This window comes from Nothobranchius furzeri, chromosome 15 (assembly GCF_043380555.1).
Source record: "Nothobranchius furzeri strain GRZ-AD chromosome 15, NfurGRZ-RIMD1, whole genome shotgun sequence".
NCBI classification, from domain to species: Eukaryota; Metazoa; Chordata; class Actinopteri; order Cyprinodontiformes; family Nothobranchiidae; genus Nothobranchius; species Nothobranchius furzeri.
Genome location: NC_091755.1, coordinates 47,628,019 through 47,648,163, shown reverse-complemented (window position 1 = coordinate 47,648,163; position 20,145 = coordinate 47,628,019). Strand labels below are relative to the sequence as shown.

The following is a 20,145-nucleotide window of genomic DNA, read 5'->3' as shown; positions in this document are numbered from 1 at the left end:
TGTCTGACTGATCTACACGCACCTGTCTGACTGATCTACACGCACCTGTCTGACTGATTTACACGCACCTGTCTGACTGATTAACACGCACCTGTCAGACTGATCTACACGCACCTGTCAGACTGATCTACACGCACCTGTCAGACTGATCTACACGCACCTGTCTGACTGATCTACACGCACCTGTCTGACTGATTAACACGCACCTGTCAGACTGATCTACACGCACCTGTCAGACTGATTAACACGCACCTGTCAGACTGATCTACACGCACCTGTCAGACTGATCTACACGCACCTGTCTGACTGATCTACATGCACCTGTCAGACTGATCTACACGCACCTGTCTGACTGATTTACACGCACCTGTCTGACTGATCTACATGCACCTGTCTGACTGGTTTACACGCACCTGTCAGACTGATCTACACGCACCTGTCTGACTGATCTTTACGCACCTGTCTGACTGATCTACACACACCTGTGACTGATATAGACGCACCTGATTTCGACTCACCTGTCTGACGTTTGTGATGTTTATAAATGCGACTTCCATCTGAATGAAATCGCCACATTTCCTCAGACTTTTACGTCCCTGGCACAGAGACCAGACACAGGTGATTGATTTCACTAATCTGTGTGGGAAGCAGATTAAAGGATCACGTGGGAACGAGCTGAGTCTTGTGACTCGTCGGTTTTGACTGCTCTGATTGGACAACTGAAGAACTGTAATACCCTTCATTAAGTAGCATCAGTATTTACCTCCTGATTACTTCCTAATGTGATTATTGATCAGACTGCTGGAGCCCCCTGGTGGTGAGGACGGGTCTGCAGCTGAAACAAACCGCTTTACTGAATAATCCTGTCTCACCTGTGTTTACCTTTTTCTTACTTAAGTGCCTTAAGACAACCCATCCTCTCTGTTCCAGAGAAGCTACTGACGATGTAGAGTGACGTGTTTATCTGCTTGTGTGGGACACTTCCTGTGAAAATAAAAACGTGTTCTGACCTGACTCCATGGGGTGGGTTAACCCTAACCTAACCAGGTTAGGAATAGTTCTAGTCGGAGTCCAGCCCATCTCCAACCACAAACCCAAACCACCCATCAGCTGAATCCTTCCAGCCGTCCCGGCGTGGCGCTGAACCTCCCGAGAAGAGTCCTCTTCCACGGTTTAACGATGATTAACCCTTCATCCTTAACCAAAGGATCGTTTCACTCTTCTGTCTAAATGTGGACACTGCTGTACTCTACAGACTATTTAGTTCCAGGGATGCTGATGGACTGCCGGTTGAACGCTGCTTTTACTCTGAGGCTCATCTAAAAAATTACAATAAAGGTGTTTTTTTTTTTGCGTCACTCAGAAACTCGTATAGAAACATCAAAGAGAAATATTTCAGCCTTTCATTTCCTGTACTTGTGAGAATTCTGACTTGAAATGAGAAAATGACATCAGAGCAAATAAAACGGATCATTTAAACATCAGGATTCCAAAAGGTTTATTTCTACACGCTGAAACATTTGTGGTTGGTTAGGGTTAACCCTTACCCATCAGCCTTGGTTAGGTTAACCCTGACCCGTGTGAATCGGCCATGATGCTCCGACTCCAGTCGACCCCTGGTCAAGCTCCACCAGATTCCTGAATGGACTTGTCTTCACACAGCAGCTCATGCTTGAACATGCAGTTTCTGCAGATGTGAGCAGCTGGAACCATTAAGTCCAGTTAATACGGTTCCAGTTCTGCTCTTCATGTTCTCACTTCTTCCTCCTGACCAGCGTCCAGCTGTCCTCGGTGTCCTGTGGGGGATGAGGGGTTGAGCTGCCTGATGGGGTGGACTCGTCACACTCCATTGCCTGCACACACGGGTCGTTTTTTATTTGACTGTTGCCATGGTAACCTGTAACTTTACATGGTGATGCAACAAATATTTAAATCTCTTGTTTCCACTGGATGACAGATTTATGAGTATGAATTGTCTCCCACTCATCTGAACAGCAGGTGACCTCTGGTTCAGAACCAATCAGAGGTAACTGGGTCCAACTGGTTCCAGCAGACCTTCAAACCAGACCTGTAAGATCCTAAATCCAGCTGGAACCAGTCGGATCTTTGATTCAACTTTAATCCCATCCAATGATCAATTAAAGAACATCTGGAGCAAACAGATGTTTGGTTGTCCACAGGTTCTGACCCGGTGTTGCTCTGATTCTGCAGCCATGTTTACATTTACAAAGTGAAGCGCTGATCCATGTGGTCACATGACCAGATAAAAGTTAAACCAATCACAGGTGATGCTTACCGGAGCTTCATCAGTGCTCTCATCAGACTCAGTAGGTGGAGCCGTGACCTTTGCCCTCTGCGACCTGTTTTGAGTTAATGTGGTAACCTTCTGTTGAAGCTGTTGCAGCGCCCCCTGCTGCCACAGACCAAACACCTGCAGCAGATGGAGCGACACCTGTGCACAACCGGGAGGTACCTGGTTACTACAGGTGAGATAGCATCCGAATGACATGTCACAAGTGTGCGCATACCTGGGGCAAACTCCCATCCTCCACCATGGTGTTGAACTCTTGATCCATCAGCTCAGACAGGAAGTCCTCAACCTCATACTGCTGCAGGTCAGCTACACACACACACACACACACACGTGCATAAGGGACAAACAGGAATTGAGCTGCTGCTTTTCAAAAGTAAAAGGTTGAAGGTCACCTGACCAGATGTTCTGTCTGCTGTTTCTATGGTTACCTACTGTTGTCGTAGAAATACTGCTGAATGACATCCACCATCCACTCGGCCTTCTGCTGGCCGTAGATGCCTCCGAAGCCGTTGTCCACAGCAATCTGACAAACACACACATTTACGTCTCGGACCCACCAGAACTTCACAGGCACTGAAGAAGATGCTGTCACATCAGGCTGTTTCCTGATAACACTGATTGGTTACTAAAATAGAGCATTTGGACTAGCAGTTCTCTCCACCAATTATCTGCAGGTGGGCGTGGCTGACCCATGTGGGCCAAACCCTGGTCAGCTGCTGAAGTTTTGTCTAGAAAGTGATTCAAGATAATTACTGCATATCTTCTAAATAAATATAATTACTGCGATTATACATATAATTAAGACCACAAAACAATATAAATACATGTCAAATTCGTGGGGTAGGAGTTCGCCCTGTAACCGGTGGGTAACAGTAGCCTGACCAGCCAGATCCACGCTTTCTTAAACAGAACACGAGTCTGGCAGGCCAGGCCAGGGTAACAGGGGTGTTCGTACCCAGGCTCCATCAGTGTGAGTTGTGCCTTTGGGCAAGCCTTGCTATTGGTGGCCGCCCGGAGGCACCGGTGGCTCCTGTAGCATGCCCGGGGCAGCTGTGGCTACAGTGTTGAGTGTGTGTTATCCATAACTTAACCCTAACCGAGTCGTGTCAGAACTTTAAATCAAACCGGTCCGTCTAGAGGGAGTTCGGACGAACCAGAACCAGAATCACATCTGCACTGAAGTCCAAGATTTTTTTCAAAAACCATAAAAGCCTAAATAAAAACACGTGAACCTGTTAGCATCGGTCTGTTAGCTTCCGCAGATCATGTCTCTGTCCGTCTAAACGTCACATGTTTGTATTTCTGTGAAACCACCTGTCCGTCTCAGGTGGACCTGGTTCCGAAGCTCACCTGTAAAACCGGCCATGTGTGAAGAACCGCCCGAATTCCGTCTGTAAGTAGCTCACGTGACGCCTTAGATGTCGCCATGCTAGTTGTAACCGGGTCGATGAAATCGGTAATCAGACAAAAGCAACAGCTCATGATCGGAGTTCAGATCCGGGCACTAGAGCTGGTTCTGTAAAGCCTGCAGGTCCAGGAGAGGAGAGCCGGAGGTTTTCTGATTAATAATTGATGAAAAGTTTAAATACAAAATGTGGTAAATAAAAATAATAATACCCCTAATCTTCCATAAACTCACTAGCCTGGCAAGCCAGACTAAATAAATGTATTATTTATGTGTTTGAAACCCCTCTAGAGGGCTGTGATTGGCCAGCCAGAATGCTGTTAGGGGCTGCAGAGGTTCCAGTGGAGCGTTCCTAGACCAAACTTTGCAAAGTTTCAAGAAACTCCTGAAGACCCTGCTCTTCAGAGAGCATCTTCTTAACTAGCACCTTGCCTGCACCCGTCCCCCCTCTCTACTGTCCACTCCTTGTTCCCTCCTCTCCATGATTGATGTCAATGTTGTTGTTATTGTTGTTGTTAGCCTCAAGGGCAATATGCCGATTATCACTTGTAAGTCGCTTTGGACAAAAGCGTCTGCTAAATACATAAACATAAAGCAAGAAGTTGGTCTAGTTCACTAGGCTATAAATTCACCTGCTCTGAAATCAATTTCAAATAGTAATTTGTATAGAATCAGTTTACAAAGGCTGCTGAGTTTAAATTTGATGTAGTTTCTGTCACTTATGTCAACAGAGATTAATCAACTAAAAATCTTTTCTGTGATAGAATTTTAAATATGTGGAAGTCTCTCAAGGAGAGGCTAACATTCATTTAAACAATCCCTTCGTGGATTGAGTTTGGTAGGCCTACTGTAGAAAAAGATAAGCACACCTAAATTCTAATCAGTATTTTATTCTTATTAATAATTATTTTATACATAAATGACATCATTCGGTTCACAGAAACTCCTCCCATAGTGTATCATCCGGCCAGCCGCTAAAAGGGGCGTTTTGGTTTGTACGCGGGAACGACCCCCTGGTGTGGGGGCTGGGGGGTGCATTGACATGGTCGGGACATAGGGGAATGCATGGCCAAATTAGTTTGGGAACCGCTGTTCTAGAAGATATGAGGAGAACATTTCAGCTGTTTGTCAGCCACACAAGCCTTCTTTACAATAGAGGAAAGCTGGCACAGTCCTCCTCCTGAGGCTCATAGCTTAAAAACCGTAATACCGGGATTATGGTTTAGCTGCAGGCCTACAGGGGTGGACTGGGACCAAAATTTGGCCCTGGGGTTTTAATGAACCATCGGCCCTCGACAGGGGAGGTTGCTGCTTGCGACTCGTCTATCCCGCCAAATGTGGGGGAGGGACGGGGTGTTTTGTGTGCTGCTCGCGGACTTGTCTCTATAACCGCATGTGAGACGGGGTGGGGGCTTGGTTTGGGGCGGCCCATGGGCAAGTGGCCCACTTGGCTGAGAGGCCCACCGGGACAGGGCCAGAATGCCAGATAGGACAGTCCACCCCTGCCTACAGGTAAACCAGAGACAGTACTTCAAGGCTGACAAAAAACCTACTGAGTTTGAGAAAATCATTAGTGTACTATAAAAGATATGTTCAGAGGAAATTTTTGTTTCAAGGTGTTCATGACTCATGCAGTTTCTCAGCTGCATCAAATGTCATTTCAGACCTCTGAAATGTCTCATCACTTTCATAAACTGCTGCACCGAACTGAAAAATTCAAAAAGTGTGAGCAGCAGAAGGCTTTGGTGGTTATCTGTACAATTACAATGCCAGAAATGGAGCAAGGGAGGGTCACCGCTCCTATCTTTGCCCATTATAATTTTTGTGAATTTTTCTGAAAATCTCAAGCCGTACCTCAACTTCTACCTGTGATTTTAGAAAAACCTGGGAAGATATAAAAAAAATTGTAACCAGTAATAGCCGAACGTCTTGTGAGTTTGTTGAACCTTGAATGAAGTCTCTAGATTAAGGTTAACCTATCAGAGTAAAGGTCAAAAACGTGATAGGATTTTACTGAAAATTGAGCAGTTCCATTCATTTCAACGGGGGAAAAATAGCATAAAAAGCTGAATGCCTCAAAAAGTATAAAGTATTTCAATACCAAAAATCATAGTTGGTATAAGCTGAACGTTTTGATACCAAAATTGTGTAAGTAGCTGAAGAATTGTGGAAGAAGTTAAATGCCAAATAACGTACAGAAGCAGAATAATAAACTATAAAGAGAAACGGGAAAACAATAAGAAAGCGAATGCTACTGTAGACATGGTGCTTTCATTTTCATAGAAATTCTGATATGATTAACGTTATCTTGAAACTTTAACATTTTATTATAAACCTTTCAGCTAACTATCACACAAATGTAATCTCGTGCTCTTGTGTCTTATGATTAAAATTAACATCACTTCTTTATGGTCTCCCCAACAAACTCCTTCATAAACTGCAACTGGTCCAGAATTCGGCAGCCCGTATTTATCACCAGAACCCCTTCCTTTCACCACATCACCCCGGTTCTCCAGCAGCTTCACTGGCTCCCAGTTAAATTCAGGTCCATCTTCAAAATTCTCCTTCATACCTTCAAAGCAATCCACAACCTCTCTCCTCCATATATCTCAGACCTTATAAGTATTCACACCCCATCCCGTTCTCTCAGATCTTCTTCTTCCATTCATCTCGCGGTTCCCTCTGCCCGTCTCGCTACCATGGGGAGCAGAGCTTTCAGCCGCTCTGCTCCTGGACTCTGGAACTCACTTCCCCCAGACATCAGGAACATCGACAGTTTTACCCTTTTCAAAACAAAACTCAAAACACATATGTTTAAATCTGCCTACAACCTCTGATTTTATTGAACTGTTTCTCTCTGTTTTTTTTTCTTCTTTGGGTTTTATTATTGTTTTATTGCATTTTGTTTTGTGTAAAGTGACCTTGGGTGTCCTGAAAGGCGCTTTTAAATAAAATGTATTATTATTATTATTATTATTATTATTATTATTATTATTATTATTATTATTATTATTATTATTATCAACGATCAAAACTTGTTTAACAGTTTCCGAGCTGAACCTGAACGCCTTGATCTTATCGTCATTGAGAACAGCTCTCGCGATATCTACGCCGCCCTTTCTACTTACTTGTGCCTAGTCCCAAATCTCGCGGTGTTTGTGGCTAGATGGGGCGGTGTGCAACGGAGATGTTGTGAGTTTTTTTTAATAAAAATTGATTTACTTAAATAAAAATGGCCGCCGAGGGGAGCGGAGCGGACAAACTGTAAGTCTTTTTTATATTCCGTCCTCCTTTTAAGCCCCGCAGAACCCGTCGTCTCCAACCCACCCAAGTCATATTTTATTCTGCCGCCTATAAAGCCTAGGCAGCTGCTGGTAAACAAAAATTCGGAGTCTAATAAGAAAGTTAAGTTCAAGAATGCTGTTCGCTATATTAAAAGGAATGAGCAAACGATGCGGGCAAACTCCTTAGCGAACAAACTAAAGAATAATAATGTGTCGGAGTTCTGGAAGGAGTTAAAACGCTCCTGTATCAGTAAGCAGCTGCTACCCGCATCTATAAATGGGGTTTCAGGAGATAAGAACATTGTAGAAGCCTGGAGGAATCACTTTAGCAGACTTTTTAACTGTGTAAATAGTGAAAGGTTCAATCTTGGCAACATTGACTACAATCATGGTATGATTGTCAGAGCTGATGAAGTCCGTCTCGCTATAGAGAAAATGTCATTAAACAAAGCTTGCGGCCCTCATCAACTATCAGCAGAGCACATGAAGTATGCTAGCTGTAGAGCTCAGGTGTTACTCTCATTGTGCTTTACCGGCTTTTTGAAGCATGGAATCTTGCCTGACCATATGTTATCTGTTCTCTTAGTCCCTATAGTCAAAGAGAAAACTGGTCAAATCGCCTGTATTGATAACTACAAGCCTATTGCTATGGCAAGTGTGTTGTCCAAGGTGCTTGTTGTGGATAGGCGTTGCCTTGGGTCACATGGTGTCGGTAATAATAATAGTGATTGCTATCACCTGTGCAGGTGATGGAATGGGAGAATGAGTGGGTGATGGGGGAAGTCAACTTTTTGCTGACCGCTCAAGCTTAGAATGTTTTTTATTTATCACTGTTTTTCAACGGATTTTAAGGCTTTAATAACAAATAAAGGAATTTTTAACCTGGAACTTTGACTTCGGAGTGGAACAGCGGGCGCGTCAACATTATTCCCCTATTCAGCTGCTCGGCGACTCAAAGGCTTGACAGTCGCCAATATTTGTCAGCAAAAAAAAAGACTGCGTGGGACGGCAATGGAGCTGCCCGCAATCTGCGCTGAATAAACGCCGACGCAAGCCCACACACCGCCGCCACTTCACCCATTAAAGCGGCTCGTCTGACAGATAAGGAGGAGACGACGGTGGTATGTAAACCGTGTTTTGTGCTGCGTATTGCTTGTTGGAACGCAGTGTGGATTCTGATCATTTGAGGATGTTTTTGTGACACGCCCACCGCTGCGTTTGCTCTTGGACATGGTGTATGTGTGTGCTGTGGCTCTGCAGGCGTTCAACTGAGTTTGAAGGATTTCCTGTTGCCTTTGTTTTGGATTTGGAATGCTGCTGATGTTGAATGCTTAAAATGAGTGGATCACAGGCATCTGTTGCTGGAAAAATTGAAAAGGATAAAAGATTAATTTCTCTCACTGAGAAAGCCCTTGCAAACAAAGTTGAAACCATCCAAACAGATCGGAAAAGGCATGTAAATAAAATGAAAAGTCTCATTACATCTCTTAAAGAGCTAATGAAAGATGATACAAATCATTCACAAGTCAAAAAACAGTTTGATGAGTTAACACACCTATTTGAGCATGCCAGTGCTTTGCATGAATCTTTACTTTCTCTAATCTCATTTGATGAGAAAAATAAACAAAATACATGGTTCTCAAGCATCGCTAAATACAATAAAGGGTTTATGGAGGATGTTAAGATATGGCTTTCTGAAACTGATAAACGTTCGGGGAGGCCATCATTTGACAAAGCACAATCACAGGAAACTTCCCTGGGAGGAGAAATGGAGATGTTAGAGCACCCTGGAAAAGAACCTCAGTCATCTCTTAATCCCCAGAATGATGTTAATGATGATGTGTTACCATCCGACAGTGTGTCAAATCAAGGCAGTAGGTCAAGCTCAAGAGTATCATCTACTTCATCTGCACGTCTCAGGGCGGAAGCTGAAATGGCTGTCTTGCTCGCACGTCAACATATGCTGAAGGAAAAACACTCTCTGGAAGAGCAAGAGGAACAATTGAGGAGAAAGAAAGAACAACTTCAGCTTGAAGCAGATATAGCTGCAACTGTTGCAAAGGTTAACGTGCTGAGAACTGGATCCACTATGCGGAGCGTCGCTTCACGGAAATCTAATGGAATGGAATCATATTTGAAAACAAAGAGAAACAGCCATGGAATTCTTGATGCGGATGCAGAGACTTTTGTTCCACAGATGCTTACAAAGGGAAACACAATCACTGGTAATGCAGAGCTTCAAGTAAAAACAGTGCAACAGACTATGAAAAGGGAAAAGCCTGCACCCGCTCTTATGGGGCCTTCTGATGCTTTTCGATCAATTCCACCTTTTCCTAAGCCACAAGCTGCTCATCCAGTAGCCAGTGAAAATCTGTTGTCCATTATGGAAAAACAAAATGAATTGACTTGTATGTTGGTCCATCAGCAGAGTCTTTCTTCACTGCCCAAAAGGGAGATTCAAACCTTTGATGGTGACCCTTTACATTTTCAGGCCTTCATGCGCTCGTTTGAACAGGTCATAGAAGCAAAGACTGGTGATGCTGGCGACTGCCTGCATTATCTTGCACAGTACACCAAAGGGCAGCCCAATGAACTTGTTAAAAGCTGTCAAAATATGTCTGCGAGTGCTGGATATGTAAAGGCAAAGACTCTGCTGTATGAGCACTTCGGGAATGGACATGTGATTGCATCCGCTTATTTGAACAAAGTTCACTCATGGCCACTGATTAGATCAGAAGATGGAAAAGCTCTTCAGGCATATTGTTTGTTCTTACGTGGATGCTGCAATGCAATGGAAGAGATTAGCGATCTCTCTGAATTAAATACACCCGCCAATATGCTTGCTGTGATTAGAAGACTGCCATATAAGTTAAAAGACAAATGGCGAACAGTAGCATGTGACATTCAGGAGTGGCAACATCGCAGAGCCGCATTCACTGACATTGTTTCCTTCCTTGAGCGTCAAGTAAAAATTGCAATAGATCCTGTCTTTGGAAATTTATGTGACGTTCCAGCGACACATCTTTCAGCCAAGGGCAGCAATGGAGGGAAACGTTCTCCACACCTAAGAGCTAAAGGAAGTAGCTTCGCTACAACAGTCTCTGATGTCGAGAGACAGAATCAGACATGGATTAAAGATCGGCACAGCACTGTGAAGGTTTGTTTTTTCTGCAAAGGCGGACACACACTGGAGTCATGTGCTCTGCTTGATAAGAAACCTCATAATGAGAAGATTTCTTTTCTTAAAAAGAACAGCATCTGTTTTGGCTGTTTGTGTACTGGGCACATAAGCAAAGAATGCAGAAAACGCCTTTCATGTAAAATCTGTGGTCTTAGACATGCAAGTATACTCCATATAAACCATAAAGAGAAGAGTGAAGTTAAACCTGGTAATGAGGCAGATAACATTCCAGTTACGATCCAGACTAGTGGCCTTACTGGGGCCGGTGAACAAGACTGTAAGCTTGCCATTGTGCCAGTTAAAGTAAAATCCAAGAGAGGTCAAAGAATAGTGGAAACGTATGCCTTTCTGGACCAAGGGAGTTCAGCGTCCTTTTGCACAGTGGGTCTTATGGGTAAGCTGAATATTGACGGGAGGAGGACAAAGATTCTCCTGCGCACCATGGGACAGGAGAAAGTGGTGGACAGTTTCATTGTACCTGAACTTGAAGTTGCTGGATTGGACAGTGACATGTACTGTGATATGCCTAACCTCTTCACTCAGCATAAAATGCCTGTAGATCTTGGTAACATCCCAAATCAACAGGACCTGGATGACTGGCCACATTTGAAGCATGTTCATTTGCCAGAAATTAAGGCCAATGTGGAGCTTTTGATTGGCATGAATATGCCCAGAGCTCTAGAACCTTTGGAGGTCATCCGGAGTGTAGGTGAAGGACCTTTTGCCATTAGGACTGTGCTGGGCTGGACAGTTAATGGGCTACTTAATCAAGAATGCTGTGGAAGGCCAGGATGTCTGGCAACAGTTACTGCCAACAGACTTTCTGCTGTCACACTGGACAAGCTATGGAAACAGCAGTTTAAGATAGACTTTCCTGAGAGCAGCAATGATGAACAGATGGGGCTGTCAAAGGAAGACATGAAGTTCATGGAATTGGCCAGCAAGACGGTGACCTTGAGGGATGGGCACTACAGCATTGCCCTGCCACTGAAAGACCGAGACATAAGAATGCCTGACAACCGTGCAATTGCTGAGCAACGAGCCTTAGGTTTGAAGAAAAGGCTCATCCGAGATAAAGACTTTCACAAAGACTACACTGCTTTCATGACAGATCTCATATCTAGAGGATATGCAAAGAGAGTGCCAGTCGCAGAATTGGAGCGCAGCGATGGGAAGCTTTGGTATATCCCTCACCATGGGGTTTACCATCCTACCAAGGGGAAGATGCGGGTCGTCTTTGATTGTGCAGCATCATTCCAGGGTGTCTCCCTTAATGCGCAGCTCCTGAGTGGTCCTGACTTAACAAACGGCTTGGTTGGCGTACTGACGAGGTTCAGAAAAGAGCCAATTGTTTTGATGTCTGACATCGAGGCTATGTTTCACCAGGTGCATGTGCCAGAAGAAGATGCTGACCTTTTGAGGTTTCTTTGGTGGCCTGGTGGTGACCTCAATCAGAGCATGCAAGAGTACAGAATGGGTGTTCATTTGTTTGGGGCAACGTCTTCTCCAAGCTGTGCTAACTACGCCCTGCGGAAATGTGCAGAGGACAACAAAGCATACTTCAGCCAGCAGGTGACTGACACCATTCTGTATAGTTTTTATGTGGATGACTGCCTTGCTTCAATATGCTCTGAAGAAGAAGCCATCAATCTTTACTCAGGCCTTAGAGACATTTGCGCCAAGGGTGGTTTCCACTTAACAAAGTGGATCAGCAATAGCCGCAGTGTTCTGGCAGTCATACCTGAGGAGGAAAGAGCAAATGAAGTTAAGGACCTAGACCTCGATCGTGACCTTTTACCTGTTGAGCGAGCATTGGGAGTGAAGTGGTGCCTGCAGTCAGATGCATTTAAGTTCTGCATATCCATCCCAAACAGACCATTGACTCGGAGAGGGATCCTATCCACAGTAAGCTCCTTCTATGACCCTCTGGGGTTCCTTGCTCCTGTTATCTTCACAGCCAAGAGGATCCTTCAAGATCTGTGCCAGAGGGGGATAGGATGGGACGATGCTATACCATCAGCAGTTGCTGAAGAGTGGAAAAGCTGGTTAGAAGAATTGCATCTGTTGAACAATATCTGCATCGGACGATGTTTAAAACCTCCTGATTTTGGAGAGACAACCACTGCTCAGTTGCACCACTTTGCAGATGCGAGTGAGAAGGGCTATGGGGCTGTTACCTACTTGTTGCTGCACAACAGTTGCTCACAGACGCACAGTTCCTTCATAATGGGAAAATCCAGGGTGGCACCTTTAAAACCAGTCACCATCCCTCGCATGGAATTGACGGCAGCAGTGGTAGCAGTTCGCATGGATAGAACGTGGAAGAGGGAGTTGAGACTACCTCTCCTAAACTCTGTCTTTTGGACGGACAGCACTGCAGTGTTGAAATATATAAATAATGAGTCTTCCAGGTTCCGTGTTTTTGTGGCAAACAGAGTGTCAGAAATCCTCAAGGCTTCTAGTGCCTCCCAATGGAGGTATGTGAACACCACGCATAACCCTGCGGACCTTGCCTCCAGAGGTGTGAAGGCTGAGACCTTTTTGCGTGACACTGAATGGATATGTGGCCCCGCATTTCTTACACAGCCAGAGAACAATTGGCCTGTTAACCCAGAAAATTTGCAAGAACTTCCACGTGAAGATCCTGAAGTTAAGGTGTCTGCTGCCATCAACGTCTCACAAGTGCACGGTGATGATCATCCTCTGACCCCTTTAATCCATCGTGCCTCATCCTGGACTCGTCTCATCAGGGTGATGGGTTGGATTTTAAGGTTCAAGATGTTGTTATTGCATCGCAGGAAGATACATTTTCAGCCTGCATCTGATCCAATTCAGTCTGAAGATGCTCAACATAAGGTTGATTTCCGGCATGGCTTTCTTTCATTGGGAGAGATTGAGGTTGCTGAGATGCAAATAATTAAGTTCTGTCAGAGGAAGAGTTACGCTGAAGAAATTTCTTGTCTCCAAAGGGGAGAATCTGTGAAACGAAGCAGTCACATATATAAGTTGAATCCTGTTTTGGAGGATGGTGTGCTGCGGGTTGGCGGACGTCTCAGTAAGGCTGTCATGTCAGAAGACTCCAAGCATCCTGTCATAATCGCTAAAGAGCTTCACATTTCCAATCTCATTCTACAGCATGTTCATAAGGAGGTGGGTCATGGTGGAAGGAACCACATGCTCTCAAAGCTGCATCAGAAATATTGGATTCCTGGTGCTGGTACTCTGATTCGAAGCATCATGTCGAGGTGTGTGACCTGCAGAAGGTTTCATGGAGCTGCAGGACAGCAGCGGATGGCTGAGTTGCCCGGAAGCAGAGTGACCCCTGAGAAACCCCCATTTAACTTTGTTGGAGTGGACTATTTTGGTCCATTTGAAGTGAAGCGTGGGAGAAGTCTTGTGAAGCGGTATGGTGTTATTTTTACTTGTTTGGCGATTAGAGCAGTACACATTGAGGTTGCCTCATCTCTTGACACTGACTCTTTCATTAACGCCTTACGACGTTTCATTGCAAGACGAGGTCAGGTACAAGAATTGCGCTCGGACAATGGGACTAACTTTGTGGGCGCAGAGCGCGAGCTGAGACGAGCTATGGAAGAGTGGAATCAGCAAAAGATCTCTGATGCTCTGTCCTTGAAGGGAGTGAAATGGATCTTCAATCCCCCAACTGGATCGCATCACGGCGGAGCATGGGAGCGGCTGATTCGTTCTGTCAGAAAGGTCCTTAATTCCACTCTCCAAACGCAGCATTTGGACGAGGAAGGGCTCCAAACTGCTCTTTGTGAAGTGGAGTCAATCCTCAACAGTAGACCCATTACACTGGAATCCACTGATCCAAATGATTTGGAAGCCTTAACACCAAATCATCTCCTTCTTCTCAAGTCCAACCCGTCTTTACCACCTGGTCTGTTCCGGAGGGACGATCTCTACGTACGCAAACGATGGAGGCAAGTTCAGTATATATCTGACCTGTTTTGGAAAAGATGGACTAAGGAATACTTGCCACAACTTCAGCGGCGCCAGAAATGGGGAAGGATTAAACGTAACTTTATTCCTGGAGATGTGGTCCTCATAGTGGATGATTCTGCACCTCGTGGTTCCTGGATCATTGGGAGGGTCACCGGTGCTGTACCAGATGAAAAGGGGCTTGTGCGTCAGGTCTGGATTAAGACCCCAACCAGCCATGTGCGCAGACCCGTTACAAAGATATGCCTTCTTCAGGAGACCTCTGACCCATGACGGTGACTTTTGACACGATGTGACATGGCTAACTTTGAACTGATTTCGTTATGAGATGTACGTCGCAGACTGACTATATTTAGGCTAAGTGCTGGTAACCTCTGGCCTATGACTGACTGACCGTGTGCAGACAGAAGAAAGGAAGAGAGGAAATGAGAAAACAACTTTGCTGGACTTTTGAGTATGATATGTGGTCTCACTGGGTGTCTGTGTTGTGATGTAGCATATGAGTTATGGTGTCAGATGTGTAATTATTACTGTGAGAATGTAATAATTAGGGGCCGGAATGTTGTGGATAGGCGTTGCCTTGGGTCACATGGTGTCGGTAATAATAATAGTGATTGCTATCACCTGTGCAGGTGATGGAATGGGAGAATGAGTGGGTGATGGGGGAAGTCAACTTTTTGCTGACCGCTCAAGCTTAGAATGTTTTTTATTTATCACTGTTTTTCAACGGATTTTAAGGCTTTAATAACAAATAAAGGAATTTTTAACCTGGAACTTTGACTTCGGAGTGGAACAGCGGGCGCGTCAACATTATTCCCCTATTCAGCTGCTCGGCGACTCAAAGGCTTGACAGTCGCCAATAGTGCTTGAGCATATTTTGCTGGAAAGACTGCAAAATTGTATAACTACGACAGAGAATCAGTTTGGTTTTAAAGGTAAACTTAGTACTGACTTGTGTATCTACGCTTTAAAAGAAACTGTAAGCAAATACATGAGGCATAATACTTCTGTTTTCATGTGTTTTTTAGACGCCTCTAAGGCCTTTGACAGAGTCAATCATCAGAAATTATTCATCAAGCTACAAAACAGAAGGGTCCCTTCATACCTAGTTAGGATTTTGCACTTCTGGTACTCTCATCAACTGATGCAGGTAAAGTGGGGGACAGAAGTGTCTGAACCTTTCTCCGTATCGAATGCAGTCAGACAAGGTGGGGTTCTGTCTCCTGTCCTTTTTAACCTGTACCTTGACGAGCTGTCTGTTACTTTGAATGATAGTAAGACTGGATGCTTGGTGGGTGACCGACTGGTAAATCATTTAATATATGCAGATGACCTAGTCCTCATGTCTCCCTATAACGCAGGCCTGCAGCAGCTGCTCAGGGCATGTGCTAAGTATGCTGAGCAATTTGACATCCTGTTAACCCTAAAAAGAGTGTGGTTATGATTGCTGCTACTAAAGGGGACCTGAAGCTTAATGTTCCATCTTTTAACTTAACAAATCAGGTCCTCGAAGTGGTAAGCAAAGTAAAATACTTGGGGCACATTTTAAGAAGTGACCTCTGTGATGACGAGGACATTAAGAGGCAATGCGGTAAGCTGTACATGCAGGCTAACACACTGGCACGTAACTTTGGCATGTGCTCAGATCCTGTTAAAGTGTCCCTCTTTCGTTCCTTTTGTACTCTTCTCTATACAGCCCACTTGTGGTGCAACTATAGTAAGGTAGTAATGAAGAAGCTTCAAGTGGCTTATCAGGATGCTTTTAGAATCCTCATGAAGCTCCCTAGATGCACCTCTGCAAGTCATATGTTTGTTGTGAGTAACATCCCTACTTTTCATGCGCTTCCGAGGCTCTTCATGTATAAATTCATCTGCCGACTGAGTTTGAGCGCTGTCATCTTTAACTTACAGTGACACGAGGTACTCCTCAGTCCTTTTTAAACATTGGAACAACTGTCTTTATGGTTTGTAATTAGAATGTGGTTTTTTTTTTACTTTTATTTTATTCTTGTTATGGACATATCCCTTGTCTGAAATGAAGTTTGAATGAATGAATGTATTCTGCGTTTGATGGAAACGAAGTGTGCTGATTTCAACATCGGCCCGTTTCCCCGAGTGGGGTTAGTGGGAATACGTCACCAAATCAGGTGAGAGTGTGCTCGCTGCAGAACCACAAAGGCGGAGCTGCACCAGAGTCAGCCCCGCCCATCACGGAAACTCAGCCTAACCCACTGACTTCCGTTTTTGTTTTCAACTTTATCGCAAACTGACCTGATCCACATGAATTACAGCTGTTACTAGTTTACAGTCGTTAATGCTATGTTCTATGCTCCAATTAAACAAGATAAATATAACTTGACTGGTTATATCTCGAAATGAAAAGGTTTCTTTTAGCGAATATCTGCCCACAGCCGGTCTAATAAAAGTGGTGTACAACAGCATTTCAGGGTGTCTAACTGGCTCTGGTGGTCTAGTGGCAAAATCGTCTGAGTTTAGTTTTTGCTTTCCCCTCAGCTGATGCTGGTTCGATTCTCGGTGGGGTCGTCAGCAATCTTAGAACATCTTAGGTGTGTTCTTGCTGTGTCTTTCTAAATCCATGCTTTCGTTCTTTTTTAAACACAGAAACAGTTTTGTTTACCTGTTTGTAGCTACAGTTTCGCCGACGGCTGCCGGCTTCTTCAGGCTGACGCTGATGGTGGCGCGTCACTTCCTTCTCCGTTTATCTGCGGGCAGCAGAGGACGTTGTCGCCCTCTACTGCCCGCTCTCCCCTCTCCGACGATGCAGTCCCATGCGTGGTCCAGCGTGTAAACTCCGTCGTCCCTGTTCATGGTCCCACATCCACGTCTCATCTCGATTGCTTCCTTGATCCATCTTTTGTATTTTTGTTGTTCGGTGGTTATGATCCGTGTGCTGTCCCAGTCCATTATATGGTTTTCTCTTAAGCAATGATCTGTTACGGCTGACTTTTTTATTGTACTTTCTGCTTCTTCTTTTGCTGCTCTTGTGTGTTTACGATTTGCCTCTTTCTCGCACTCCTTTCTATGTTCTATTGTCCGTGTATTGAGTTGGCGTCCGGTTTCTCCTATGTATGTTTTATTGCATATTTTGCATGGGATTTCGTAGATGACTCCACATTTTTGTCCAGCTGATATTTTGTCTTTTGGGTGTACTAGTCTGTTTCTAACTGTTGTGTATGGCTTTGTAGGTGTGTTTATGTTGTGTTTTTTCATTGTTGCTCTTATTTTTTCCGTTATGCCTCTGATGTATGGTAGGGTTATCACTGGTTTTGGTTCTTGTCTTTCTGGGTTTCTGGTTCTTTTTTTGGGTTGTTCTTTGCTTTCTGTTTTTGTTTGTTGTTTTCCTTTGTTTATCGCCCATGTCGGGTATGCGCAGGTCTTTAAAGCGTGTTGTATGTGTTTGTCCTCTTGTTTACGGTCTCTCTCTTCTGTTATTATGTTTGCTCGGTGATATAATGTTCTGATTACTGACATTTTGTGTATGGTGGGGTGTTCTGATGTCCATAATAAATATTGGTCTGTGTGTGTTGGTTTCCTGTATGTGTTTATGTTTAGGGTCCCGTCGGTCTGCCTGGTGATTTTCATATCCATAAATGCTATGCTGCCTTCTGTTTCTAACTCATAAGTGAATTTTATGTTGCCCGTGTCGTCAATATTGTTTAAGTGTTGTGTTAGTGTTTCTGTTTGGTCTTTTGGTATGATTTCCAGTATGTCATCCACGTAGCGTTTCCATAGTTTTATTTTGCAGTTTGGGGGGCGGTGGCTATGGCTTTTTGTTCCAGGTCTTCCATGAAAAACTCGCACAGGGTGGCTGATAACGGGTTACCCATGGCGAAGCCTTGCATTTTTTAGCTATAACACCCTCTTTGGTTCCAGAATGCTATCAAGTCTGACAACTAGAAGGAATTGGACTGACTCTGATGGAATGGGCGGGGCTGACTCTGGTGCAGCTCCGCCTTTGTGGTTCTGCAGCGAGCACCACTTGAATCAGGTTGCACTGATATTTTAGCCTAGCCTCCGCCAAACGCACCGCCTGATGCCACGACATCAACCCAGCTTTGGTCAGGACGTCCGGAGGCTGGCTACAGCGAGTCCGGGAATGAAGCTCCGAACTTTGCGGTGGTTCCGTTAAGCTAACGGCATGCCGTCTGCTAACTTCAGTAACCGGGTTAAGCCCAAGCTACTATTAGCACCTTACTAACATGTTTTTTCCCCCTCGAACTTTATTTCCAACTTGCAGCAGAATTACAAAGAGGATAAACAAGCAAAAACAAATTAGTGACATAAAATATAGCATGAATTAACAGGAGGTGCCAGGGGTTTGTTGACATACAGAACCTGATATTTGCTAATTTTGGTTGAAATAAATAAAAGAAGAAAGAGAAAAGAATAACGATGCATGTTTAAAGTTGTCCAGGTCGGAGCAAAGTCATTATGATATTATAATCAGAACATATTTTCTGTGTCTTTACAGCTTTAATATTTTGTGAGGTAGATAATGTGTGCAAGTATATCTTAACTTCCTTTTTGAAAATGCAGAATAAAGGTTGGGTGTTCAGCACGTTGCATTTATGAACAAAAAATTTAGCCAAAAGTAAAAAAAAATTAACTATAAAAATAGCAGGTTCATTTTTTTTTTCTTCCATATTTTGTACATCCAAACAGCACATTTTTATTTTAAAGTTGGAAGGAAGGCAGAATTTTTTCTTTCACAAACAAACAGAAAGCCTTCCTTAGTTCTTGAGTAAGTGTACGTGACCAAAATAAGCGAGTAACAGTCTCTGGGTCCGAGTTGCAAAAGGTGCAGGTTGTATCAATCTCTTTCTTGTATCTAGTCAGGAGGGATTTAGCAGGATAGCACTGATGGATGATCTTATATGATATTTCTTTAACTTTGTTAGTCAATAAGAGCCTGTTTGGAAGTGTCCACGTTGTTTTCCAGTCAGTATCAGGGTATATGCTGTTCCAATGTGCAACCACAAAAGAGATACAGACACAGTCCATCTGAAATAAATTACCAATACTTCTGTTCTTGTTGCGGGAGTCAGTCAAACACAATTTCCCCACAACAGGTGTATCCAATGGATCCAGAGATGAAAACTGAGTTGTATGTACAGAGGTATAACCTTTTAAAAGCATCAGCACCCCTGAAGGAATGGCATCAAAAACAATTGCGTATTGTTGTCACTGGCATATTGTATTTATCAAGGAACTGAGTATAACTCATAAGCTGACCATTCTTATCAAGCAGTTGTTTCACCATTAAAATATTGTTCCTAAACCAGTTCTCAATTTACAGTGATTTGTTCTTGTAAAGCAAGTCCCTATTATTCCATATAAGATACTTGTTTGGAGAAAAAGTGTGCTTGCAGATAAGTGACCATGCCAGTAATGTCTGGTTATGAAAGTTAGAAAGAGCTACTGGAATCCGTTCAATATTGTAATTGCATGTTAAAAAGAATTTTAATCGACCAGTTCTAGAGAAAACATGATGGGGGGTTAAATGCCATATCGACAAGGGTTTTTTTCAAACAATATTTAATCCAGTTGACTTTCAATGTGTTATTCAAAGTGGTGAAGTCAAGAAAATTTAGACCACCGTTAGCATAAGTATTCATTATTGCAGATTTTTTTATGTAATGGGTTTTGTTTTTCCAAACAAAATTTTTTATCAATATCTTTACATATCCCTTTATCAATATCTAATGAGATGGCAGCATAATTAAGCCTGGATAAGCCTTCAGCTTTAGATAGTAATGTTCTGCCTTTTAACGATAGGTCTCTTTGAAGCCATGAATTAAATTATTTTTTTTGGTCTTTTCTAATATGGGCATTAGGTTCAACTTACTTCAGGTACAACACATTATCTTTGACAGCCATTAATTCATATTTATTTAAATTGAGATTAAGTCCAGAAGCATCTGAGAATTTTTGAATAATATTTAACGCTACAGGAATCTGGGCGAATCCTTTTAGAACA

At 43.6% G+C, this 20,145-nt stretch overlaps 2 protein-coding genes across 4 annotated transcripts in view; one reads left to right on the top strand and one right to left on the bottom strand.

Moving 5' to 3' along the window:
• Window positions 1-1,473: 1,473 nt before the first annotated feature.
• Window positions 1,474-3,760, bottom strand: tsr2 (TSR2 ribosome maturation factor). Its single transcript, XM_015941576.3, has 5 exons — window positions 3,665-3,760; window positions 2,747-2,837; window positions 2,529-2,620; window positions 2,297-2,452; window positions 1,474-1,853 (listed from the first exon to the last, which is right to left on the bottom strand). Exons 1-5 carry the CDS (start codon window positions 3,740-3,742, stop codon window positions 1,755-1,757), a joined length of 516 nt encoding a protein of 171 aa, XP_015797062.3. The 5' UTR covers window positions 3,743-3,760; the 3' UTR covers window positions 1,474-1,754.
• Window positions 3,761-6,856: 3,096 nt separating this feature from the next.
• LOC107391406 (uncharacterized) overlaps window positions 6,857-20,145 on the top strand; it is a 44,714-nt gene continuing 31,425 nt past the window's right edge. The window contains exon 1 of one of the 3 annotated variants that reach the window (XM_054746225.2): window positions 6,857-6,911. In XM_054746225.2, coding sequence (XP_054602200.2) covers window positions 6,886-6,911 — 26 coding nt within the window. In that variant the 5' untranslated portion in view covers window positions 6,857-6,885. The other 2 variants (XM_054746224.2, XM_054746227.2) reach the window with 2 other exon arrangements.

What these genes read in the sequence shown, in the direction of transcription:
- tsr2 (XM_015941576.3), bottom strand. Translation starts at nt 3,742, where the DNA reads ATGGCGACATCTAAGGCGTCACGTGAGCTACTTACAGACGGAATTCGG. An exon ending in GCAGTATTTCTACGACAACA is followed by an intron (nt 2,621 to 2,746) that starts GTAGGTAACCAT and finishes GTGTGTGTGTAG; the next exon opens with CTGACCTGCAGCAGTATGAG. An exon ending in AGGATGGGAGTTTGCCCCAG is followed by an intron (nt 2,453 to 2,528) that starts GTATGCGCACAC and finishes GGTTGTGCACAG; the next exon opens with GTGTCGCTCCATCTGCTGCA.